The 27,804-nt window shown below is 40.9% G+C and overlaps 1 protein-coding gene across 1 annotated transcript; it reads left to right on the top strand.

Moving 5' to 3' along the window:
• Positions 1-26,970, top strand: slc16a2 (solute carrier family 16 member 2). Its single transcript, XM_037781194.1, has 7 exons — positions 1-1,221; positions 18,072-18,216; positions 18,544-19,042; positions 20,474-20,617; positions 22,233-22,461; positions 25,380-25,643; positions 25,738-26,970. The coding sequence occupies exons 1-6, from the start codon at positions 861-863 to the stop codon at positions 25,625-25,627; spliced, it is 1,626 nt and encodes a 541-aa protein (XP_037637122.1). The 5' UTR covers positions 1-860; the 3' UTR covers positions 25,628-25,643; positions 25,738-26,970.
• The last annotated feature ends 834 nt before the right edge of the window (positions 26,971-27,804 follow it).

Raw genomic sequence — 27,804 nt, 5'->3', positions numbered from 1 at the left:
TATAAAAGGCAGAAAATAATGGTAAAATGAAGAGCCATTTGGGAGCCGAAAGAGCCGGCTCTTCTTTGGTGAGCTGAGCTCAAATGATCTGCCTCACTAAAAAGAGCCGGAATTCCCATCACTCGTCTGGAGGAACATAGTAGCCTCGGGTGTCTGAACTGAAACACTCGGGTCTTTCCGTAAAGAAATCCGAAGTGGCGAACTCCGTCCCACAAACTGTACCGTAACTGTAACTGAAGCTCCACCATTGGTTAGACGAGTCCATCCGCCGGGGAAACGGAGAGGCGGGGGAGGCGAGCTTGATGAATGACGGCCATAGCTCTCTCTGTTGACACTTAAAAGAGAGAGCCAGACATATATATTTTACATATACACCGTGTTACTAGTAGATGAAGGAGGAGGAGGAGCGGTTAACCGTTTCTATAGTGATGTCGGTTGGACTGCGTGACGACGGGACAACAACGGTGTCGAGACTGAGCGGACGGTTTTCACAGGTTGATGATCCTATTTGGCAGCGAAGCCAGCAAAAGTAAATAGTCTTTAGGCTGTTTTCTAGTAGGCGTACAGTTAAAGGAGAGATAGGCGGTGCCAGCGTTAATTCCTGGATGAATACAGCCCAGCATGAGAGGGTGAAGGGTCGCTGAAGTTGCCGCTCTCACTCGGTCTCCAAGCAGCAGCGTGTAGGAGGCTCGTCTCGTCTCGTCTCGTCTCGTCTGTCCGTCTATAAGTGACCCGTCTCGTCTGCCACATTTTGACACATAGCCAATCAAAATCTGTTATTCAAATCCGTGCAGCTCTTATGTCAGTGACCTATATCTCATGCATGTGCGCCGAGAGCCCACAGTAACCTCTCAGACAGCATGGGGATCAACGGGTTAGACAACCAGCCAGCTGCAGATCCTCCTCAGACGGAGCACAGAGATGCTCCAGAGGATCGGGGTAAAATCGTGCAGGAGGACAGCGACGTGCAGCTGATCGAGGCCGGTAGCAAGCCGCCTCTCTCCCCGGAGTCTGAGGTCCAGGTGGAGGTGGTGGAGGAGCAGCATGGCCACGGAGAAGCATTCGTCCCTCCTGAAGGAGGCTACGGCTGGCTGGTGGTGTTTGCAGCCACCTGGTGCAATGGCTCCATCTTCGGCATTCAAAACTCTTTCGGCATCCTGCATTTGATGCTGGTGAAGGAGCATGCAGACCCAAACGACAAGACGTCTCAGTTCAAAGTGGGTGAGTACTAGTCTACCAGACAGTCTGCTGACTGCTGAGGCGAGACAATATACATCAAACTGGTGCACACATCTTTGGATGCATGCATGCTTACAATCACTCATATGGGGAAAAAAAGTAATTGTCAGTGGATGATTGTTATTTGAAAGAATATCAGCATGAAGAAACTATATTTTCATGTAACAACAGCTTAATAATAGTAGTTTAAGCTGTATATGTATCTTATATGGGCAAAACATATTTGTACTTTCACTGGAGGTTTGTTATTTGAAAGAATATTTGCATGATGAAACTATATTTTCATGTAACACCAGCTTAATAATAGTAGTTTAAGCTGTATATGTGTCTCATAGGGGAAAAAAATAATTGCACCTTCAGTGGATGCTTTGTAATTTGAAAGAATATTTGCATGATGAAACTATATTTTCATGTAACACCAGTTTAATAATAGTAGCTGTACATGTGTCGCACACACATGTATCTATACCTCTATCACATAGATATGTGGGTCAGCTCTGAGTTCAAGTGGGTTTACCCTGCACTTAAAGTGGCACACTAAACACAGTGTGAAATTACATTATATGTGCCTCGCCAGTACATTTAAAAGTCTGCATGTTGTTAGAAAAAGTGTCTAAAAAAATGCTCCTTGTTTGAGTTTTGGAGAGCACCATTCATTAATCAATCATTAACAGACATTTAACTGACCAGCTGTCTACCTGCTATCCATTCATAAACACCATTCTAACTCCATTAACTCGCTGCTGCAAATCCATTTCTTTTAGTCACAAATGGCCCTTTGATAAAGTTGTTCCCTGGAGGGCTGAAAGTTATAGAAATGTACCACAGACATTTTAACCACTTCAAAAGTGTGACCCGACAAACTTTCAACTTTTTGCCACCCCCCTACATATTCCACAGAATGTGAAATATGCAGTATTTGATCTATTATTACATTGCTTTTTTTTCTTCTTCTTTTTTTCCCTGTACTTGGACTGTTCACACAGTTAAAAGACACGAGAGAGATTGAGAGATAGGGATAACATGTGACAAAAATCCTATGCTAGATTCAAGACATAGACACCACTGCAGTGCCTAATATAGTATATAAAAAGCTAAAAGACCTTGTGATCATTTCTATGAATACGTGTCACAATAAAGCTGCTGTTGACCACTTATTCAGGACCAGAATAAGGCCGATGTTCTCCCGTCTGTCTCCCTGCGTGCTTCAATTTAAACTATTCTGGTGAGGATTATATCACAAGCTCTCACTGGATGGTGCAAACTTGACTATGATACAGCAAATATACTGTAGCAGACAAGGAGACACATCTTAATATAGAAATAATGACTGATGCAGCGTTGAAGGAATGAGACCATTCAGTCTCCAGATGAAGTTTGAAAACAAAGCCTCCATTAATAACTGATATTTTCTTGCTTGTGTTTGTTACCATGTAGTAGAAATGTTGAGCTCAAAAGCTGAAATTTAAAGTCAGCATCAAATTATTGTTTGGGATGCACCGATTTATTGGCCGGACATTGGTATCGGCCGATATTCGCTTTGTTGACTGTCATCGCCCTGTCAGCAAATAAGATGACATTCGCCGATGCCAGTGGCCGATGTTTATCTGTTGTGTTGCGTCTATTTTGCTGGTTATTCTCGGACAACAGTAACCAGCTGCTGATTCGGAAAAGAAGCCACTGGCTGGACACAACTCTGGCACGACGGCAGGTGCCATGAGCTATGTGCACTTCATCCGCTCCCCAGCGGCATTCTGCTGCTACTTGGGCTGACCCAAATGCTTCAAAGCTTTAACCTTTGCTATGGTAGTCGACCTTCAAATCATGTATACGAATGTTTTGTTTAAAAAAAAATACTAATATATATCTATATGTTAGGGCTGTTAAAGTTAACGCGATAATAACACCTTAACGCAATTTATTTTTTACACATTAACGCAATCAATTTTTCGGAGGTTGAAGCAGGCTCAGTTTTAAAACTGGAAAATCTAAGGAATCCATTGATACCAACCACGTCATAGTAGCTTGTCGCGAAGGAGGTTAAATAACGCTCCAAACTTCAGCTAAGTTTTGGCAAGGAAAAACTGGCGTGGCCATTTTCAATGGGGTTCCTTGACCTCTGACCTCAAGATACTGTATGTGAATGAAAGTGGTTTCTATGGGTACCAACGAGTCTCCCCTTTACAGACATGCACACTTTATGATAATCACATCACATTTTTCAGACTGTCTGAAGAAGAGCATGTAATGATGAGATGTGCCAATAAATTGCACTTAAAGGGAGCTACAGTGTGATGACCTTTTTCTAAATATTTAATATTAAAGGTTGTTTCATAAATTTGTAGGATTGAATTTGTGCTCATTCAAAGACAGTGTAATGAAATGCTGAATGACTTCAAAACAGTTCAGTTATCTTTTATAATGAAGAGGTCTTTATTTCCCCGGCACAAAAGGGGAATAAATAACGGCAAAATAAACAAAAACATCGGTAACAACCACTGACTAAATGAGTAATTACATGAGTTCTTTTATAGGGATGAATTTTCCAATGGCCGATTCTATGAAATGGTCTGTTTTCGATTATAGTACAAAGAAATGTTTTTAAGGAGGGGAGTGGCGTTTAACAGGAGGAGTGGGTATTTTCTTAACTTCCTGTCAAGATCCACAATCACCAGCGAAGGTTAAGGTCAGGATGTCGGTAGGGATTACGGCTCTTAAAGCTGTTCCCTGGAACAAATTCAGCCCTTTCTCAACAGCACGAAAAACAAAGAGGAAAGAGAAAACATACAGTGAAAATGTGCATGATCTCGCTCATTTGAGTACAGGTAAATATCTTTAATGGCATCTTGCACCTTGACATTTCTAATTTATGCGAAGGAAACTACTGAGTCTGGGGGCAGCGCGACAAGGCATCACATTACTTTCAGGTTTTGCGTGAGAGTCTGAGAACATGTTAGGCCTGAAAACAGACACCACCAGGCCAGATGTATTACTTAAAGTATATCCACAGAGGACAGTTGCTATCGGGGGGATTTTTTGGCTTGTGAAGGATTTCATCTGCAGCCGTTCCTTGGATTTGATTCTTGGTTGTTCTCACATGTGCAAGGATTAAGCTAGTAGGCTGAGTGCCGACCTTTCCCCCTCAGAAGAACAGAAGAAAATAAGAGGGGAACGGCTTAACAATAGTCACAGTTGTAAAGGCTCCTTTTGATCAAGAGGGAACAGTCAGTGAAAGTTTAATCCACATGTGGAGAACATCTTAAAAACATGTTTCACAAGCAATAAACTACGGGACCATATAGGAGTAGAGGCAACAAGAAGAGATTACCATTACATCTTTAAACCAAGCCCGATTGAACTGGGTATTTATGAAGCCTTGAGGGGTAAACAAGAGATTTTCAAAATAGCTCAGAAGTATCAAGGTGGGGGATCAGCACAACTCTTTTTTTTTTTTAAAGTAAAGAAGAAGGAGCGGGTTATGAGTTGCAGATGGTGGTATTTGACTCAATAATTACAGCATGGTACGGTCAGAGGGTTCATTCCTGTTGCGATTACATGTACAAAATTGTCTGGTATGTCAAAAGGTGTTTAACCAAACAACATTCTTTGAAAATTAAAAAAAACTGTGGTCTATAATGAGTGGGGAGTGATGACTGGGAAACTGCATGCAGACCTGTTTCTACTGCAGCAGAGTTCGCAAAACCGGGAGTATGTGTGAAGGGTCGGAAAAAAGGGACTGAGTGAGCGAGGGATTAATGTTTTATTGATACTTGAAATTATTTCCCAAATATACACCACCAGCGTGAAAGAGATCAGTGGGAACACTGCGATGAAACATCCAAGTACATTGTGTCCTACTTGTGTCTAAATGGAGAACGAGAAGTTACTCGAGTAATATCAACTTTATTTTAGATTTTTCTTTTTTTTTTTTGGGAGAATTTCAGTGCCAAAGTCATAAAAGCAATCCTGGCTCCATTAGTGATGCTGCACCATCAGTAAAATCAGTAAATGAAAGGTGTTTTTTTTTCACTTTAAGTGGACAGACTATAAATCTTACTGACAGCAGCATTTGGCCGTTAACCCAGTTTTCCATTAAATATTGAAAAGACACTGATAATGTATACATGCCACAGAGGAAACCACGCTTTTAACAACATAAGTCGGAAAATGGAAAGATATCAGAAGGTTTCAAGCATCTCTGTGCCACATTTAAACATTGACGCCCACTTAATTGTATATAGTCCAGAGCGACTGCAGTAATCTTTATGATAACATAAAAGTAAAACTATTCAGAGATTGCTGTGTGTGTGTGTGTGTGTGGTCAAACGTCGAGTTGTGTGTTTTATCATGCCGCTGTCCTCTTTGTGTAACCTTGTTCTGTCTTATTTGGCTTGGCAATCATTAGTATTTGGGTAAAATCAATATCACTTTAAAAAATGTTTTTATTGAAGTCAAGTATTATGATTGTATATAACCGTAACAGTGAAGCATCTGCCTGAGCAGAAGCTGCAGATAAACAGCCGGTGTTTACTCAGGTTTTAGTGAACTGGAACTGTATTCATGTCAGGGTGGAAAAGCCTGTAAATCAGCGCACTAAAACTTAACTGAAGTGCAGGTTAATCAAATTTGTATAGAATTAGCAGTTCTTTAACTCATTTGTGCCCACAACTGAAATGTTTTATTTCCTTTGGTGGAAGTGCTCTCTGACATTTTCAAAATCTGTTTGGCTGAAAGTGAGTTTTTCTTGTCATACTATATCTAGTGTTTGGGCACATGGGACTACTTATTTTGCAATAGATTCCATTATATTTTAGTAAAAAACAGTAGTAGGCTTGTGCAAATTGGCTTTCGGATCATATATGGAGGACTGAAGGGATGATTAGTTTTTACTACGCCAATAATAAGGCGATTTGAACTTTTTTTTTTTAACTATCAGAACTAGGATGTTAAAATAATCTCTAGAATCTGCGTCCTACTGTGCATGCAGAGATGTTTCTGGTGGAGCAGCATGTTCGTTCACTGAGCCCCGTTAATCAGCACGAGTGAATTTTAAATCCAAACGAGTTTGCAGTCTCTTTTCCATGGATCTGGCACCCCACATCTCTGTTCTCCATATGTCTGCTCACCAAAACTTTGCTCTGCACTCCATAAAAGTAGTTATGGACATGATTAGGATTGTGATATTAAAGATCAGATAATAATGTGAAACGTAACATGATGCTGTGATTTTGTGGCGATCAGTGATCTCATGTAACCTCGATATGAAAATAGAAACGATCGCCCAACTCTAAACTGTAGTCCCATGTGCCCAACTACTAGATATAGTATGATAAGAAAATATCTCAGAAACTACAAGGGGCACAATCAAGTATTTATGAACTCATACCAAGCTGAATATCAAAGATACGTACACATATGCAGTGTAATAAATATTTCATATGGAAAACATTTATTAAACACAATGTTTGCAGTTTTTCCTCATTTTTAAAAAATCCTTGACTACTAATAAAAGTGGGATTTTTCACTTAAAAGCCAAGTCTCAACTCAGTAAAGAGAAAATAACAGTCAGGATTCAAACAGGTGTCGGTGCCGTCACAAGCGAACTCCTCCGATCATTAACATACCGCTGTGCTCGGTGTAGTGCTGTATTGTAGCTCCGCTATCCCCGATTTCACCAGCATCTCCGGGGCAGCTGGAAATCCCAGGTTGGCAGATCAGCGAGTACTGTGGCATTTTTGGCATTCCAGAGGGCAGGGGAATGGGTTCAGGTCGGATCAGAGTCTCTGAAAGCTCCACATACTCGTAAACGGGTACATACAGATGATCAGAAACAGGTCTGCTTTGTTGAATGTAGGTTTACATTCAGTTTTCTAGCAGGTGCAAATGTAAATAGTTGCGGAAAAAGAAGCCAAACTCTCCCTATCCGATACAAAGGAGTGGATGGGTGATAAATAGCATCTTCCTTTTCACAACTAGAAGCAAGCGTATGTGGGAAATATGGTGTTAACTTTTGAGAAAAACAAGCTCTGAGAATCCCACCAGCACGAGATAGAGGCTGCCAATTGTATGTTTGTATTGGAGTAGCACAACAGATTGTGTATCGTCGAGAGTGAAGTCGTGCTGCTACACTCACATGTGACACTCTCTGCAAAACATATCCAATATACTGCATATCCATACAACCCTCTCTTGCATTATTAATAGTGTCAAGCGGTTTGCACAGCAGTGAATATTAGTAGTTTGGAGCACGATATGACTCGGAAACATCTGAAGGAGTTGCCCGTGGTTAGTGAGCGGTACCAAGTAAACAACTTTAGGGAGCATCCAGAGGTTCAATGCTGTCAAAACACATTCTGTCACCGCTGGTACGCAGGACAACAGGGATCAATGAACCCAAATGCCGACAGTTGGAGGTAGCAGGAAGTATTCAGTGATTTATTGTAAATGCCCTACAGGCAATAGCAGACAGGTAACAGGCAGCATTGCAATTATGATGATGTGACAGTGGAACAAAGGATGTGGACCGGTATATGTAGAGAGTGGCAGATGTAGGTGAGGAGGTGGGCGGGAAACGCCAGGCAGAGCTGATTGGAGAAGTGGGAACAGGTGGTGTGGATCGGTGTGGCAGTTAGGTGATGAGTAAAAGGAGGGAAAGTCCGAGGGCATCTGGTAGACGGATGGAAAATGGCAAGATTTGGGGAACTAGAGAGGAGGCTGACTTGTCTGAAGACACTCCTCCACCCACATCTGTGGCAGCCGGTGCCCCAAATGACTTGCCTTACACTCCGCAAAGTATGCAGCCTGACCTGATGTACTGTATGGTAATAAACCAGTTGCGTAACTGATGCTTAAACAAGAATTTATGAACACAATACCCATGTCATCAAACAGTATCAGCTTATGTAGAACTACTTTGTTGAAATTACGAGGAAGTTTGGACGACAGTGTAAATATCTTTACTTTATTTCTTCTTGGCACTTGCTTGATACAACGCTACTTATGCTGGGTATCTGCCAAGGGCCTATGGAAAGGAGGCTGGGTCACGGGTGGACATGGGTCTTGGGGTATGTATGGGGCATAACACATGCGCAGTGTAACTGAAGCTGCGGTCGTGCGTTGCGATTGGCTCAATTTCGGCAAGTGCAAGTAAGATTTCACTGCGCATGTGTTATACCCCCAAAGATATGACCCAGTGACCCAGCCTCCTTTCGATAGGCCTTGGTATCTGCTAGCTACCTTCTGAGTTAGCTTGTTTTGCTTTCATTAGGGTTGTACGATTTTGAAAAAATATGTTATTGACTATTATTTTGACTGCAATTGCCATTGGATTTGCAATATTAGAGGGAATGATTATTTTTACCTTGTTATTCTCATTTTCATCGAAAAATATAGTAAAATGATTATATTATGATTTTTGCAGGGATCTGTACCAAACAAAGATGTCTTCTTAAGTCTGTAGAATATGATGCGTAGGCCAGGACATCGGCACTACAATATTTATTTAAAAATGGTATTTTGACACACATTTCACCTTTAACAAATATTGCGCATTTTGCGATTTGAAAATTGCAGAAGGCCATTTTGCGGTTTCGATAAAATTTCAATTAATTGCGCAGCCTTAACTTTCAGGTGTTTTTATTGACAGAATCCCTCAAAATTAAGCTTCTGTCCTTGCTCTAATATAACCAGTTTATTGACAGTTAAGTGCACTGTCCAATAAGACGTGTTGAGGAAGTGACTAATCAAAGCTAAAAAGTTGAGTATTTGGGAGGATTCAACTGAAACATTTGCAGGCATCTGTTCTGGTAAACATGACTCATAGTTGGAATATACCGGATACAATATCTTCTGAAGAACTTGATGATCAAAACTAAGACATCACTTAGCTTGGTAACTTTGCAACCCTACCCATCAATAATACACCATGGTAATTTTATAGCTACTCGTCGTTATGATCTTTGGCTAGTGAACACTCTTAACCATAAAAAAATGTTGGTGGATCCAATGCTACTAACTAGTGCCGTGCAACATACTGTAGGAAAAACATCAAATCATTATATGTTTTTTACCCAATTTCCATGCTGTATAATAGTGTCTTTTAGTGTCTGTGTTTTTCAGCTGCAGCCTGTTCGCACAAAGACGTATGAATGACATGATAATGTGCAAGGCTTTTAGCGTGCAATAAGAACACTTTACTTGCTTTTGGCATGTCAATTGTATGCAATGTAGTCTGTACTGACTGCAATGTAAACGCTCAGAGCTATTAACGTAGAATAAAAAGCGAGAAAGACCGCTTATGGCGGCGTGTTTGTTGGATGGATCCAACGAGCACACAACTTTTAACCAGGAGACTGGAGTTTTGTAAGTTACATTAGTGGCGTTTGTCATGTCTTTTAGTGACGTGTTTTCCGTGTTACGTTGTTTTCGTATGAATTTTTCTTATTTTAAGCCCAACCATGATGTTTTGCCTAAACCTAACTATTTTTGTTTTGGCGCACAAATGACACATGAAAAGCCTATAATGTGTCCTCATGTCACACGGAATGTCCATGTAATGTCGTGCTATTTATACGCCTTCCTGTGAGACCGGGTGGTCAGTTGAAATGACCATGTACGTCATACAACAACATATTGCCCAGCTCTAACTCCTGCAAAAGGCATTAAATGTGGCCAAAAGGGAATGGGCTTGTACCTCAGCTTTTCCGTTTATGTTACAAAAATATGTATGACAATTGTTTCTTGAACTCAGAGTACCCAAGACAATTGCAAACACAATATGTTGCATTGTTTAGTTTATGGAATATTTCCCCCCTGTGTCCAAGGAAAGCCGTCAGAAGGCATTTGGACAGTGATGCGTTTTTTTATTGTTTAGGCACACTGGATTTAAAATGAAACAAGGACTATGAGTTTGATTTGTTGGTTCAGTCAAATTCCCCAAAAATATTGTTTCTTACTTACTGCAGTGGCATCTATATATGTCTCAGATTTCTTCATACGTTGGAGGTAGATAACATTCTGTTGGTACTGCTCAAAGCATTGAAAGCGTTTTAAAAAGTCAGCAGCAACACATCTTTCTAGTTACAATGTCTTAGCCTCTCATGATAATCCACAGAATGCTGTGAACATGAAAACTTTACTTTATCAGTAAAACTGGGGGACTAAAAGGTTATAATACCTATGCCGAACTTTTGATAGGAACGTTAACATCCTAAAATTAAAGCTAAAAGTTGGCTTCTTTAACCTTGTTTTTTTTAATTCCCTGTGGAGTATAAGGCAAACATAGCAAAATGATGTCACCGTCCAAATACTTTGTTACTGCACTGTAGCTGCTAGTAAACATGCGACGCAGTCTTTGTGAATTTAATTTGGGCTCCATATTGTAACCGCAGTGTCGAGGTAGTTGTTCCATCACGGCTATGTAAATACACATATGGATGTCTGTGAGTGAGAGGACCTGAACGACACAAATGACTCAATGTTGGTAGACGAGGTGGTTTGTTTGGCATGCAGGATATTTATGTAGATAATGAACTAATCTAGGACCAGTTTCAGCTTTGTACTTACACATGACATCAGCCAAAGTAGACACATATTCAAACATATGAATATATATATAAATATGGTACTATAGTACAGTGGCTCCCAACCTATTTTCCTACTTGTATCTTAAAAAAAAGCTGAGGCAAATTACAAATCCTCAAACAAAATCCTCTATGTGAATAAAGTCATTCAATGTATTAAATAAGTTAGTCTATTTTTAATAAATCCCCCTTTTTTTAATGAACATAACTCGTCAGTTTGTGAGCACACTGAAATGGTTGTTTTTGTAAGGCTAAACGGCAACAAATATCCATTGAAGCAGAATATTCCGTTAGATAATAATTTGTGAATTTTGGAAATGACTACATCTATCTTTTTTTTTCAATACATTTGGACTTTATAACAATTAGGATTTTAGTTATGCATGTGCAAATGTAATTGTGACAACCTCAGAGCACACAAATCCCCTGTGATCTTTGGCTCTCCCCCAAGGGGGGGTCCAGACCCCAGGTAGGGAACTACTGCTATCGTATATTTGGTTTGGTCTTTTTCTGTCACGATATACATTAAAACAAATGTACATAGCTCTCAAAACAAAGAACTAAAGTGAAACTAAGTCCCCTTGGGTAAATCTCTTGGTACATTAAATGTCTCCCTCAGCATTTCCCTGTTCCTCCATTGTACAGAAGTGTCCTATAGAGACTCTCTCTCGCTGTCAGATTGCATCCATCACGTAAAGAGAGGAAAGCTTGTTAAGCCTCCTCACCACCACCAACACACACACACATCTTTTTCAATTTACTTCAGTCTCCCTCGCTGTGTCCTTTTTCTCTTGTTTGGAGACCTAATCGTCTATAATGAGTACACTCCACTCAGCCTATTCACAGACCTTTAGCTTGTGCCAGGGCAGGGGGAAACGGGGGTTTGGAGGTGGGGTTGGCTTTCTGTTGCTTTGTTAGCCTCTGATTGTTGGTTGGACCTTGTATGTTGCAGACAATGTGCTTTGGCTTTGCACACAGGAACATTGAGTGCACTTTCAAACAGGAACGGCAATCATGTTCTCCACAGCGGTTCAGTCAAGAAAGCAGGCTTGAATGAAGTAATTGTGTAATTCTAACATGACAGTACTGCTGGTGCTACTGATACTTGCATGTTTCCACGTTGCCTCCAGTTATACAATTTTCTATCTTCTGAAGTATTTTTTTCCTCAAGCTGGGTAAATAATTGAAGATGTGGATGGTGAAAGGAGTTGGTTGTAGAACATTAACCCGTGAGCCATGTGTAGTAGGCCTCAACAATATGCCGTCTGTTTCTATAGTTTTTTCCCACATAACTCTATGTACTGTCATTTTCTGACCCCGTCTCCCTGTAATAATATCTCCAACCAGGGAAAGACCTAAAAGGAGGACATAATCGAACTGCCGGTATTGACGATAATCGTGATATTTAAACTTAAAATATTGATATAATGTTAATAATACACATGTGAAAATATCTTGTAAATAATCCAGTGCCTCTTAAATCATTTTATATATACAGTTATGGTTACAGACTCTCTCTCCACCTCCCTAAACTTATATTTTAAATGTAATTCATTTGAGAAAGAAAGTTAAAGATGAATTTTGACTAATAGCATTATTTTAAAATTATCTATATTATTATCATGAATTCTTTTGGCCATGATAATTGTGTAGTGAAAATCATGACAGCCCTAGTGGTGATCCTTTGCGTTTTGTTATTTTGTCTCCATCCCCGATACTTAACAGTTATCGCTGTTTTTAGAGCTGCGACGATTAATCGATTAATCAACTATTAAATTAATCAACAACTATTTTGATAATCAATTCATCAGTTTGAGTAATGATTCCAGCTTCTTGAATGTGAATATTTTCTGGTTTCTTTACTCCTCTATGACAGTAAATTGAATATCTTTGAGTTGTGGACAAAATTAGATTAGATTTATGAAACAATGATGGACATTTTTCACCATTTTCTGACATTTTATTGACCAAAAGATTAAATGATTAATCGAGAAAATAATAGACAGATTAATTGACAATGAAAATCATCATTAGTTGCAGAACTAGCTGTTTTCACTATGTGTTTTCAGTAGGCCTACTGTGAGTGACATACAGTATATTATTTCCTTGGATTTTGTATTGATAAAATTCAAGTTTTTGTGTTTTGTCACTGTCACTGCTCACTCTAACCACCCATCTCTTCTGTTAGGGAAACAGTATAATGCCCTATTCTACAACGAATCATCCAACACGTACCCATAACTGAAGTGAAGTAACGGAAAAGCATATGACAGAAACAAACAACAGATGCAAAGAGTAGTTATCCATGACTCATAGGACCAGACTGACCAACTAGATTGACTAAAACATTTTACGAGCATGTCCGAGGATTAACTGCTAAAAGATTGTGCAAGATACAGGCGGGAAACAGCAAAGATTTAGCAGCACATCCAGATGGGAGAGACCACAACGGGGGGTTGAGAATTACGGCTTTAAAATCCTGTGGTCTGAACATGTGGTAATAGACCAGGAACAGAAAGAGCTGCTGGTGACAGGTTGAGCTGTCTCTTAGGTGACATCAATAAGAAGGAATCTGAGAAACCAGTGAAGGCAACAGTGATCCCAATAGTAGAAGAAGGCTTTGAACATTCATTTCTGAGATTCGGGCACCAGAGCAGTGGCAGAAATCACAGTGTGGGTGGGCACTGAGAAAATCAGGTGGGTCTAGCCCGTCCAAGACCAAACATCTACGTAATAGGTTCTGAATATGTTAATCAAAATAGACCATTACAACTCTACTGGCCTGAATGCACCACAGTTTAATCATACAAACCTTATACATCATCATCATCATCATCATCAGAGGTAATGTTACAGGCACCTGACATGTACGTTGTGTATATAAAGCAACCTTTTACATTAATAATTCAATATTTAATCCAGCATATTTGCACTCTGCACCATTGCACTGCTGTGGATTGTGATCCAACAAGACAAACATTAACAACATGGCACAGCGTGGCGGCACAGCAGCCACATATTCACGCACACAGCATTATTAATCAAGCATATATGGATAGAGCACTTGCATAAAAAAATACACTTTAACATAGCCTGGCACAGCGGCCACATATTCTCACACACACACACACACACAGCTGGCAGCAACATCAGCATAAACTCCACTTGTGTACCGAACAAAAACTACACCCAATAAAAAAGGAATTAGCTTACTTTGATGATCACAGCCAAAGACCTATCACGACGCTGACACTGGCTGTACACTGAGTGAAAGAGGAGGGGCTGCTCACAATCTGGCATTTGCGAAATGGACTGCCACTCAAAAAATCTTGTTTTATGGTCATAGTCAGATCATTGAAACAGCGCTGACTGCTATTCACTGGATGATACAGCATGATTGGTCCTAGGCCTCACAGTAGGCCTACAATACAGTGACATACAGTATATTTCCTTGGAGTTTGTATTGATAAAATTTAAGTTTTTGTCTTTTTTTTTGTGTTCAAATCATCCAACATGTACCCAGAACTGAAGTAAAGTAACAAAAGGAATATGACAAAAACAAACTACAGATACAAAGAGTAGTTATCCAAGACTCATAGGACCAGACTGACCAACCAGATTGACTGTAAAACATTTCACAAGGATTTCCGAGGATGAACCGCTAAGAGAGTGTGCAAGATACAGGCGGAAACAGCTAACGTATAGCAGCACGTCCAGATGGGAGAGACCACAACGGGCTGTTTGAAATGACAGATTTAAAATCCTGTGGTCTAAACATGTGGTAATGGACAAAGAACAGAAAGTGGTGCTGGTGACAGGTTGAGCTGTGACATCAATAAGAAGCAATGTTAGAAAACAGTGAAGGCAAGAGTGATGCAAATAGTAGAAGCACGCAAGGCTGTTGACTTTCATTTCTGAGATCCCAGCACCAGAGGCAACGCAACCTAAACCCGACCTGATTCTGTCAGGAGTTTTGGGCTGAGCACATTTTCTGGGTGATTAACTTTTATGGCTTTGTACACTCGTAAAATATCCAGGCTATATGTTTTATCTCGGAGGCATGCCATGTGGCTTTACATAAACAGTCGAGGCTACAGACTATTCTCGTGAACCACATCCTCTACTATAGTCAGGAGAGTCATTTAATGACTACTATGGCCTTTTCCCTTAGAGCCACCATCAAGCCAGACTTCACCTCCCTATATGTATGCAGATGTTCTGTCATCTATACAGCATAGTAGCCCTCACTGGAGAGATTACTGGCTAAAGTCAGCACTTTTTGGAGTTATTTCTAGCATGCAAACCCCATAGAGAGCAGTCTTAACATTGTTTTTGCATTGTGGGGAAATCTTATTTCCATGTGTTAAAGCCATATGTTCGCCCCACAGGGCAAATATGGTGCAGGAGCTAAAGAGAAACCATGTGTAGTACGGCATTACATACAGTTTTCGCTCAACATTGTTGCTTGATGATCAGTCGTAGAAGTGTTCAGGGTTCAGCATATTTAAAGCTGCTATTATCAATATTTTTATATTAACAATGGATAATGTGAAACTGGTCGCTTGTAGTGACGACAGAGAATTATAACCCAACTATGCCGTTCCACTCAGCTCTACGGGGTATTTAGTGTCTTTTAGCTCATTATTTTGGTTTTACGACTTGTGACTTTACTGTTTTGAGTCACTTTCACTGCACTGCACAGCAGGCAGCTGTTTTTTTTTTCACCAAACAGTTAACAAGTCCTCAATCCCAACTCGTCACATACCGCCACTTTGTCACGCCCTTTGGCGTCAATGTATTTTTGGCATCAAAACCACAATAGTTACCCTTGGCATCACAAACTGCAGTCTCCTGGATGAAAGCCTTGTGTTTGTCGGGCCCATCCATAAACCCCTCCCATCCCCCAGTCTGTCTCTTTTCGCTCTTTAAACTACGCCACCACACTCCCGGCGCACTGTTTCTGAGCGTTTACTGTCGCCGCGGATGGATTTACATTGAATTTAATGGAAAGCCCGGTGCGTCTCATACATGTGCTAAAGGGTGCTTGTGTGGTGGTATCATGACTGTGACAAAGCGTCTGTATTTGACTGCTTGGGAATGAGAACAGGCTTGAACAGTAGACAAGCAAAGGTAGTGACTAGTAGGTGAACAAAGTGAAGCACCCATACATTAGCTCTCTAGATCAGTGGTGCAATATGGTGCAATTGTAATGCTAAGGTGCTTATGGGAAGCCAAATCCAAACCCCTTGGCTTATTAAGTAAAGAGGGTTAATCTGATCTCATGAGTTCAACCTCAACGGTATAGCATGTATGGTGTTTCAGTCGAAATGGGTCGGGAGGCCAATGTAGAGCAACCATTTGAAATTCAATATAGCATTTAACCTACTTTACTGTTGCACCATCCACTTCTGTATATACTGCAGGTATCTTCCTTGAGATGTGATGTGAACACCAATGTGAATGTTGCGCCTCAAGGTGAAACTTTAAACATTTTTGCAGGGAAAGTTACAAAATGGTGGCAGTTCATGAAGTGCATGCTAAATAGGAAAACCCCCCTGTCTTGTTCCATTTGAATAAATAAACTATTGGAAGGCTAGAGGTGCAGTCCCGCCCTTAAACTATACAAAATGTGACTTTGTAGTGTACATTGTGTACCAGCAGATGTGTATTGAACATGATGTTTAGCTCAACCTCCACAACAAAGACTGTGTTTGTACAGAGATGTAGAGCTCATGTTTCCCACTGAAATCAGAGTGTGTGTGTGTGTACGTGTGTGTAAGTAGGTAAATCCACCTGTTTATCTGCCTCTCTGCTCTCGTTCCCAGTGAGCCGTTGCATCAGTGTGACCCCCAGTCCAGACACCACGGTAGACATTAAAGCTACCTTTGCTCCCCGGGAGTCTAGACCCAGACATTTGTTTGTTTGCACTTCAGGGTACGCGGTGCCTCTGTCGGATCTCTCTGGCCCGTTATGTTTTAACCCTGGATGGATATTACACCACAGGCTGTCTCATTTGTCCACTTTGATCCACTTTTTGATCTGCTTAATCACCATGAGAAATCTCATAGTGTTGCGTCTGAGTACATGATGCAAGTAAAGAGACAATAAAAGAGTTACATAAATTCATATAAAGAGCAAATCACATCAGACGGTGAAGGTCGCAGAGAGAAAGAGACATTTCCAAGAAAAACTACTGCATTCTTTTAGTTTTTCAAAAGCTTCTGCAAATATGCCATTTCCATGACATCAAGGTGTTTTTCATGGAATGTGTTCCAATCCACGTACTTCCTGAAGTACACTCTGTACTCACTTGAGTTGTTTTATTCTGTTATCTACGTATGTTTGAATACTGGTCGTGGCTCCGCCCCTTTCGCTACGTAGCCAAGACGGAGGCAGTTGAGTGTGGAAAGTGTCCAGCGTTCCACACTCAACGATCTGACAGTTTTGAGTACAACATCCGGGTACTTTGAGTGCACTGCATTTGCCGTACTACCCAATTGGAACGCACTATGCGCTCAAAATAATGAGTATGTAGTACAGAAGTATGCGGATTGGAACACACCGATGTTGTCTGGGTTATGAAATGCCTACAAGGCAATGGGAGCACAAGATTCAACATGTAGCGCACGTTTACCTTTGACTGTGGCCTCCTGTGGCATATTGTTCACACGATGACATCCAAAAAAAAAAAGGATGTATTATAACATTATAAAAGAAGCGTCGATTTGATTTTCTGTTTTCTCCTTTTTCTCCTGTAGACCATTTCATAAACATAAACGTTCCAAATGTGTCACAGTTTATTTCCTGTTGCAGCGTATGTGAATGACATAAAGCTGACAGGAAGTAAACATGGACCCAAAGCAAAAATACACAACCAAAAGAGTCGTTCATGTGTCAGTTCGCTAGTCGTGGGTGAATCAAACAACTGACAGTAGGTAATAATAAAGCTGCTTCAAAGCAAATTCTCCAGCTGCATATGACAAAATGAGCCTGTGTATTGTTTCTACGCAGGAAAGGGAATACATTTGTCCTAATTATTTTTTGCAGTATGTCAGTTGTATTGCATGGTATTGTATCCTGTATATCAATTACATATTGATTTACAGCAAACATTTCCTGTTGCATGGCTTTGAGCCTTGCTTGGTGTACAAACGGGTACAAAATTGTCTTTTATTTTCTTGAGGTGACAACATGTAGGGTATCCACATGTTTCTGACAATGAATTCTCTCTTCTTCCCACTCCCTTTCCAGCCTGGGTCGGGGCCCTGGCCATGGGCATGATCTTCTTCTGTTCACCCGTGGTCAGCATGTTCACAGACCGCTTCGGCTGTAGGAAGACAGCAGTCAGCGGGGCTGCGGTGGCTTTTATAGGGCTGCTCAGTACATCCTTTGCAAAGTAAGCTCCTGTACATTTATTATTAAAGACATCCCTTGCCCTAGCCCCAGTTTGTGTCTCTGATGTATAACCATTACGTTTTAGTCACAGAGCAAAGCGTTTGTTTTTCTGAAAAATAAATACTCTGCAATGTTAGAAAAGCCCAGAAGTTCAGTTAACAACACTTACAGGTGTCGCGAAGAAATCTTCAAAGTGTCCTCTAATAATCTGGACTGAAAAATAATCCGTTGACCTGTCTCTCATTATAGATATACATATATTACATAAATACCCAAATGGTCAAATAATAACCACATCATTACTCCTCTTTTTTCTTTTCTATTGCAGCTCCCTGGGCCTTCGCTATTTCACATATGGCATACTATTCGGCTGTGGCTCCTCCTTCGCCTTCCAGCCCTCGTTGGTCATCCTTGGCCACTACTTCCGCCAGCGTCTAGGCCTGGCCAACGGTGTGGTGACTGCCGGTGCCAGCCTCTTCTCCATGGGCCTCCCGGTGTTCCTCAACAAGGTGGTTGAACCTCTGGGCCTCAGCAGGACCTTCCAGATTCTCAGCATCTTTATGCTGGTCCAGGCCTTGCTGGCGCTGTTGTTCAAACCTTTACTGCCACCTGGAGCAGGCATGGGACCCCCAGGCATGGGCCCTGGCCCTGCCAAACCCCAAACACAGCCAGGGGCCACTGCTCAGGGGGGGAGCAGGTGGAGCAGGATCTTGGCTGGGGTCAAGAAGTACTTCAACCTGCGTGTGTTTCACATCGTCACATACCGGGTGTGGGCGTTTGGAGTAGCCACAGCTGTACTGGGCTACTTTGTGCCATATGTCCATCTGGTAAGAACTATAATGGGAATGCTTGGAGTCAATTTATTAGACACATTGTTTTTTTACTCTTGCCTTGAATTGGGTTATCTCAACTCAAAACTGTTCAAATATTTTGAAAAAAGTTCAAGAAGTCTTAGTTTCGTGCATATTACCAGTGTAAAATTAGCTTTACATTTTATATTTGATAGATGGAAAAATGGAAAATTGTATGTGGATACTAAGTGTACTCAACAATCCATGATCTAATACGGAATAAATATAATACATACCAGAACATTCTCGGGTATTTTTGGTATGTGACTGTGAAAATGTAGGAATCCTGACCTTTTTATCGATATTATAGGGTTATATAAGCAGGATTATGGTGCTGTTCAGCAGCAGCACTTAAACAACATCAAATAGCATGTAAATATCACTTCTGGTGTGGTTCTTACTCTTCAATACCACTGCTAACAACATGCAGTCTACCCACGGTTTGTAAGCTACAGTAACAACAACAGCGAAGTTTGTTTACATTGTTTCTCATTCCCCTGCTGGGGCTCAGCCTGCCAGCTGCTTTCAATCAAACACAAACACGCTCCTCCAGTGGCTGAAAGGAAAACGAACATTTCTGATATTTCTCCAAAGACCTTTGACAATATGTGTTAACAACTGCGTAAAAGGGTTAATGTGATTTTTGTTGGACTTAAATAATATAATGATGAAAAAATAAAGTAAAATGACTCCTAAGTCAAAACACAGTAATTTTACTGTCCATGATGATCTGAAAAATCTGCACATGACCTATGGCCGAATTTGGTGTGAAATAGTGAGATAGTGAAGGATGAGGATGATGTGTGGAGCTGTGAAGTTGATCTCCCTCTATCCAGATGTCGGATGTTCCAGCTCCGGCCTCCCTCTGTCAGGCCTGTTGTTTCAGGCCGGGCCCAGATGTAAACACAGCCCCGGTCTTTGTATTGGCTCGACCACCTCAGGAAACCTCTCCTGTATGGCCTCTCTGTATCCCTAAACATGCCTATCCTATGGCCATTGATGAATGTAGAGCCCTTCAAAGCAGAGCAAATATTTCACAAGTTCAGGAAAGACTTCAGAGGGTGGTTTAATGTTTTTGGATCTGATTTGGGGGTCAGGGCCGAGGGGATAGGGGAGTGGGAGCGTCTGACCTATATGCGTTGGGTCTTCCTGTCCCGCTGTTCCAAAGGTTTGTTATTGTTAGACCTTTGCTTTGGGGTTATGGAAGGACAATTCCTCCACCCCAACAAATGCACACCCATTTGCTGAGTTAATTGACTTCTTAGGCATGAAGCACATAAACAGAGAAAGTTCACCAGCAAGTTGTGTGATATCTCATTCACTATTAGTGAGCTTCTTGTGCAGCACAATCATATTTAACCACCAACTAACACAGCCAAAGCTCACACAGTCTGTTTTTCTTTCCAGATGAATTTTGTAAAGGAGCAGTTCAAGGGGACAGAGAAGGAATGGGTACTCCTGGTTTGCATAGGAGCTTCATCTGGGGTGGGACGCCTCGCTTTTGGCAAGATCGGAGACCTCATTACTGGTCTTCAAAAGATCTACATGCAGGTGAGGAAATGTCTGAAGGCGTAAAATGTGAAAACTCATGCAGTTAAAAGTGGTATGTGGGCCTGGAGCATTGAGATTGAAACTGGTACCATTGTCTCTACTATTTAGCCTCTTAGTAACATGATTTTAATGATTTCTTTGCACCATTTTACAGTTAACGGTAAGTCTGCAACTTTGACCTGAAATAGAAGACTTGGGGTTAAATATTAACAGCAGTTGTGTTTTGAGGCTCTTTTTCTGTGCCTTTTTCCTTTGTTTTACTCAGCCCTCTGGCACACATATGACACTGAATCAAGGTTTGTTTAATGGTATTCTGTTAAAAGGGTTATGTAATGTCACAAGGTTGAACATTATATATTTAGATCGGCAATCAGAGAGATTGTTTTCAGTGTCTTTAATTATTACTGCAGGTTAAACATGACTCAAATGCGAATTTGCACACACTTGCAGTACCGGAATAAAAATAAGCTTTCGTGTTGCCGTGAGAATTACCTGCCTGCATAATAGCGGGGAGGATTCAGTCCTGAAAAAATGAAAGAACAGCAGTTTGGAGCAATTGTGAGAGGGTAAATACAAACAGGATTTGCTGAATGCAAACACAAAGTTGATCCATAGGCTCTGTTGGCCAGATCCACCACAATCTGCGTGTTGTTAATCAAGCGTGTTGTTCAGCAGAGGGGACACTGAGTCATAGACAGACGTGACATGCATGCTGAAAATGCGTAAGTCAGATATTAGTTTAGATTGTGTAGCGATGATGTTTTCCATTGAATAAGAGAATGTGTTCACAGCAATTTCAATACAATGTCTCTCCTGCTGTTTTAATAGATAAACACACTAGAGGCTTGTTCTTTCTTTTATCCAGAGTTGAGCAGAGTGTGTTTGTAATTGTTGCTTTCGTGTACAATGTGGTATGTATGTTTACATTATCAACTTGTTATTTTTAGCTTTTTTTATTGAACTCGCGAGCCGGATACGATGTCATTTAGTTTATAAAGGATTTTAAGGTAACACTTTTTCGTTTATAGTTAAGACACAGAACCCTCTTTCACAGTTCAGGGTATTAAACTCATGAACTCTGAGCTCATTGTAATGCAACAGTATAAGCTACTGTTTAGATTTGGACAAATAGGCAGGCAGCTTTAGGCAGCTGCGAACAAACACACAAAACCGCAGACCTAAATTCCTCGCTCAGCCTATAGAACAGATGGTGTAATTGAGAGGTATAATTCCTCAGCTTTATATTCCTTCAGATTAGTTATAATCGCCACATAACCCGTCTGTGTAGCTAGCTGTTCCCAGGCAAATCTTTATCACATTTTTTTCCAGCTTAAATATGCACGTTTTTATCAAGTCCGTACAGTAGCTGGAGGGTGTGCTCTGTCGCACAAGTAACAAAATGTTCACAATGATGTCAAAAGGGCCTGGAGGCCTGTTCTACATGTACGAGCACAAGGATAGAAACTGAGCCATCTGTACAGTGTATTCTCCCCTCACTTACTGCCTCCAGTGCACTGAAAACAAGCCAACACCTACTGCAGCTATGGCCTATGAAACAGGCAGCCGTGTCCTTTAGAAATAGCAATAATAAAGCTTGTTACCGTGTCTGTTTCAGGTGGTGTCCTTCATTGCTCTGGGCCTGATGTCCATATTGATCCCTCAGTGCTCGGTGTTCGAGGCGCTGGTGGTCGTGTGCGTGTTCCTGGGGCTGTGCGACGGCTGCTTCCTCACCATGATGGCTCCCATAGCGTTCGAACTGGTCGGGCCCATGCAGGCCTCGCAGGCTATAGGCTACCTCCTAGGCCTTATGTCTCTTCCCATGACTGCGGGTCCACCCATCGCTGGTGAGAAGCAAAACACAGGAGTGATTTAGAATACAGAATGAGCTCACACCTTCGATGTTGGCAGTAACAGCACACAACAAGCTGATTGATATTAACAGAGTGAAACAGCATACAGGGAGTATAAAAGAAGAGTAAGATAAATGCAGGGCAGGGGAGATGTACAGCAGATTGTATTTACTGTAGAGAGGTTTGGGCTCGTGGCCAAGTGCAGGCTGTCTCTAGGGATTCTTCTTAAGGGGGAAAACAAGCACATATAGGGTCAGAGCTCAGTAGTCAACTCCCCTTGTGTCTCCTCTATAGAAAAGCACTGAGGGCAGACCATTAATTTGATGACTCAGGCCTCCTCTTGCTCTCTCTTGCCAACCTCTTTCAGATCTCACACATATGTGGGCTTTTACTACAAAACACTCTGCCTTTCCTTTTGTGGCCTCAGCTCAGCATACCAGAGAGGTTGTTAATAGAGGTTGTTATTAATGGTTTTTGAATTTGAATTTCTCAAGTTGCTGAATTCATGAAAGCAGACTCATTTAAAAAACAAAAAAAACAACCCAATGTCATTTCAAAAGGATGATTTCTGATTAAGATTACGCCTGGGAGAAAGCAATATACTGATATTTATTGATTACATATCTAAAGCTATGCACAGGAATATCCATGGTGATATAGTATAAGAGCTGAAAGTCGATTAGTTGATCGACAGAAAATTGATTTGCAACTATTTTGAGCGGTTGGTCGAACAAAAACAATTTTAAGATGTCTCCTCAGGCGGTGGGAAATTATTTTATATATATATATATATATATTATTTATTTTTTTTATTTATATATATACATATATATATTTTTTTTTAAATTTATTTATATATATATATATATATATATACACTTTATTGCAGGAGGACAGGTGTTAAAGTAAATTTACATTTGCTTACATATGATGTTGGTCATACTTGTTTACATACTTGTCATGTTTATATATTTTATAGGGAAAAAGTAAAATTGATTGTAATTTTTTTAGAAATAAAGAAAATAATAAATAAATAAGGATGGAAAAAAACAGAAAAACAAAACAAAACAAAAAAGCTAGGCTAGTATTGGCTGTGGGAAATTCTTGTGGGCATTTTTCATTAGACGAAACAATTGATGAATCGAGAAGATAATCTGCAGATTAACTGATAATGAAAACAATGCTTAGTCACAGCTCTATACAGTATACATTTTTCTTCTTTTATATACTCTCTTTTGTTCTTTTAATCTTATTTTAGCCAGATGCGAGCACATTTTGTCTCTGCACACAATGACCTGCATTCAGGCGTAAAGTACAGTATAGCGACATATGGTTTCAATTTCCCTTTTGACTATCCACAGATGCAGACGTTATCTCCTGTAGTTACACAAAACATGTAACTGATACGATACAGACTATTATAATGTGTAGTATATTACATATTCTGTTTAATGATTACATTGTGTTTAGTGTAAAAAGCTATACATTAACTCTACATCCCAGACGAAGGCAGCTGGGCTCCTTAAACATGTGTGATTATCACGGTGTTGTTCTGTACAGTCTGTACAGTACATGAGCAAGAATGCATACATTACAGGCAACAATGTGAGTGCACACCCCTCCCTCTGCTCTCACGTCACAAGCTCATCGGTAGATTAAACATGTGTGCCGTGTGTTAAACTTGTTGACCTCGCTTTGTCACTGTCGGTACAGTTTGTGTGCCTTGGCGCACATGTAGATAAATATAGAATGTGGATATACGTAGTGTAGGCAGGGTGACGTTTTAGTGCTGGGTTTGATCACACAGCATATCTTATGTTGCCACCTATATTAATATAAGCAGGTTAGGACCATTTTAAACAAGCTATAGTGCATTAATGAGCCAAATCTAGGTCACTATATTCAGTGCTGATGATGTCAGTGTACTGACACGCACTTCTACATAACTGCAGCAAAGTGAGACGTTAAAACCACAAGAGGTCAGCAAAAACAAGATTTTCATCTGCTGTTACGTCGCTCTTTTCAGAGGAATAGGTCAACATTTTGGGGAAATATGCATATTTGAATTATATGTTTGAAGACAAAGGTCCAAAATATGTAATTCTCTGCTTTTACAATTTCTGAATATGTCTCCACAGCACTTTAAAAGAGCCCTGAAATCACAACCATGCGTACCGGCTTTTGATTGAGGATTATTATTATTATTATTATTTACAAATGAGTACACGCTTATTAAACCTCTTCTGTCTAAAATAGACATAAATTACATTTATATTGAAATGAAATGACAATTATGAAAGCAGAAAGGCTGCCACACGCGCGTGAGAGGCAGCAGTTCAGCGACGTAGCCGTCACCCGCTGCTCACGCAGACAGTGTGGCCCGGCGGTAACCAACCAATATTTTCCATATGGACTGCCTCTATAAGCTGCGTCCAACTAATATTTTTCTTTGCCATTCAAGTCTAAAGGCCTATTATGATCATCGCTTGCTGTTGTTGTCTTATGAAACTCTATGCCATATCACATGAGTGGATGCTCTTTTGTTGTCAATGACAGTGATTTATGAATGAGTCTTCTTGATGTGTGTGTGTGTGTGTGTGTGTGTGTGTGTGTCTCATGACTATGACTGATGCAATATACTTGTGTAACAGATGGGTGTTTATGGGATGTATTGTTGTCAAGTGCTTTGCTAAACTATGTCTTAGTTTTTTTACGATGTCTAAAACTATTGACAATACAAATTGTGTTTATTATTACATAATTACTGTAATTATTTCCTATAATATGCCGCATGGAGAGCCACTTTTCAAGCCCCGTGGAGGGTTTTTATGCAATTTTTTAAATATATGTAAATAAAGAAAGAAACAAAAACACAATAACATGAACTGTGCCCCCCTACCTCCACTGCGTAGGTCTCCTACGCGATTACTTTGGGAACTACACGGTGGCCTTCTCCCTGGCCGGGGTGCCTCCTATGGTGGGGGGCGTGGTGCTGTTCTTTGTGCCTCTGATACACCGCCGGCTCCAGGCAGCGGCGTCGCCAGAGGAAACGTCCACAACTGCCCACATGCTGCCCACCACCCCGCCAGCAGGGGAGCCCAAGAGCTGCTCCAACGGAGACATCCTGCCTGGCTATACTGACGTAGAGACACACATCTGAGTCGCACCGTACAAAGGTCACACATGTTTTATACATACGAAGCATGAAATATAACACACACACGTATTTCTTATTCTTACTCTCTGTTCGCTTTTTTTTTCTCTCTCCAGGGATTCAGCCCACCAGCACCTTTTCTCATCCTTAGATTTCCCTCCTCTCAACCATGGACTTCCTGCCGGCTGACCTTTAACCCTCTCACCCTCCTGGACTCTCATGGGCTGTTTGTTATTTTCACGTGGAGAGAAATCGAAAAGGGCGCTCTGGCTACGAGCCACAGAGAGGACGAAAAAAGAAGGCAGATCAGCCTAGGATGATGGGAATGTATGAGGAGGACAAGCACAACACAGTCTCAACTAGGATTGTCTAATCAGTGGGGACTCTGTAGTAACACATTAACCTCCAAGAGGAAAGAAATGAAGAGATATTAACCGACTGATTTCACAGCATCTATCCTGCTACTTTAGCTTTATGAAGCTGTATAAAAATACTATGCTTTAGATTCCATATAAACACATTGTTACGATAAGAGGCTTAGGAAATAAGAATTAGTGAAGGGGTAAATCCACACTTTCTTTATATAGTACCTGATGCATCTACTTTCTTTTTTTTTAACACAATGCATTTTATTTAGTTTGTGGAGCTGAATCTCATCTCGAGTGATTTGCTTTACTCTATTCTGCTGTGATAGCTACAAGAGAAACATCTGTTGTAAATGTCACAGGAGGAGTTAACAGACACCAGACTCAATCACCTCAATTCAACCGCACACTGTAATCACACCCAGGGTCCTAAGTACTTCAGCAGAACGACTCCAGCTCCTCTACCAGCCTGCCTGCATGGGACACAGATGTGTGATTGTGGCAGCTGTTGATTCCCACTGATTCATATGCCACCAACCCTCGAGTGTTAGATTTTTTTTCACAGTTTGAAAGTTAGGTCAGTGGCTTTGCAGCTTGTGGCAGGTTAACTCATGCAGTCAGTCAGTGAAAGTCGTGCATCTGCTGCCTGAATTCATGAAACTCAACACTACAGGTCTTCTCACTCAACACGTTCTCATCCCGACTCGTCACATACTGACGCTCGGTCAGGACCCCTCCTTGGCGTCACTTTCTAACGCACCGGTTAGCCCCATGCTCCACTACGGTAGGCTTGCCGCGGCAGTCTGTGTTACCGTGTTTGGGCATACACCGATTGAATTACTTGCCCACCGCACCAGCATGGTGTTACTTTTTTTTAACAGAAATAAAACCCATTTAGTTCATTTTCGCGTATCAGCGCCGTGTTATCAATACATAGTCGGACGACGGACGCTACTAACTGAAAGTGAAAGTGTCGGAATCTCGGCACAGAGTAGCAGGAGTCAGATTTCACACACACGGGACGAGAGAGTTGACGATAATGATCAGAGTAAGCGCTCTACATATACAGTATTGAGCGTCATCTTTTATTGTTAAACGTCCGGTGTAATCGGTAACACCGGTGTCGTCATGTTGGAAAAAATGTCCTCACCGTGACATCCCTACACTACGGTCAGAGTAAACAAGTGGTTAACGTTGTGAATTCAAACAAAAACAGTTGCTTAGGTTTAGGCAACCACATAGTTAGGTTTAGGAAAAAACACCATGGTTTAGCTTAAAACTTCTACATTTGTAAAGTGAAAGTGAAACACAAAGACAAACACACCCGGGACACAAACAGTGTTCTCCTGGATGAAAGCCTTGTGTTTGTTGGACCCATCCCTCCTCCCCTCCTGCCCTATGTGTGTTTTTTCGCTCTTTAAACCAAGTCACCACTTTCTCTAGGCGTTTAATATTGACGCAAATGGGTTGTACTTACGTGCGTCGCTATCAATCAGACACCGAGGGGCGTGACAAAGCATCTGTATTTGACGCTCTGGGAATGAGAACGGGCGGTCTCACGAGTCTGTACAGAGCCTTAACTCTCAGCAAACTCTACAGTTGTTATTGGCCTTTTAACGTTTTAGCAGGGTGCTAGACAAATCTGCATAAACTGTGTTTGTTACAGCTTTGAAAAATAATTCACAGTAGTTTTTGTTGTAGTGTGCACACTGTATAAAGAGTTGGAATCACGCAGTCCTAACGGGAGATGTCGGTAGCGTAGATTTTTCGTCAGCTTCAGATTTGAATCATTTTATTCTGGACCTTTCCTCCGTGTGA

The sequence above is a fragment of the Sebastes umbrosus genome, chromosome 9 (genome assembly GCF_015220745.1).
Source record: "Sebastes umbrosus isolate fSebUmb1 chromosome 9, fSebUmb1.pri, whole genome shotgun sequence".
Classification (NCBI taxonomy): Eukaryota; Metazoa; Chordata; class Actinopteri; order Perciformes; family Sebastidae; genus Sebastes; species Sebastes umbrosus.
The sequence above is the reverse complement of the archived record's forward strand: the minus strand, read 5'-3'. Positions and strand labels throughout refer to the sequence as shown.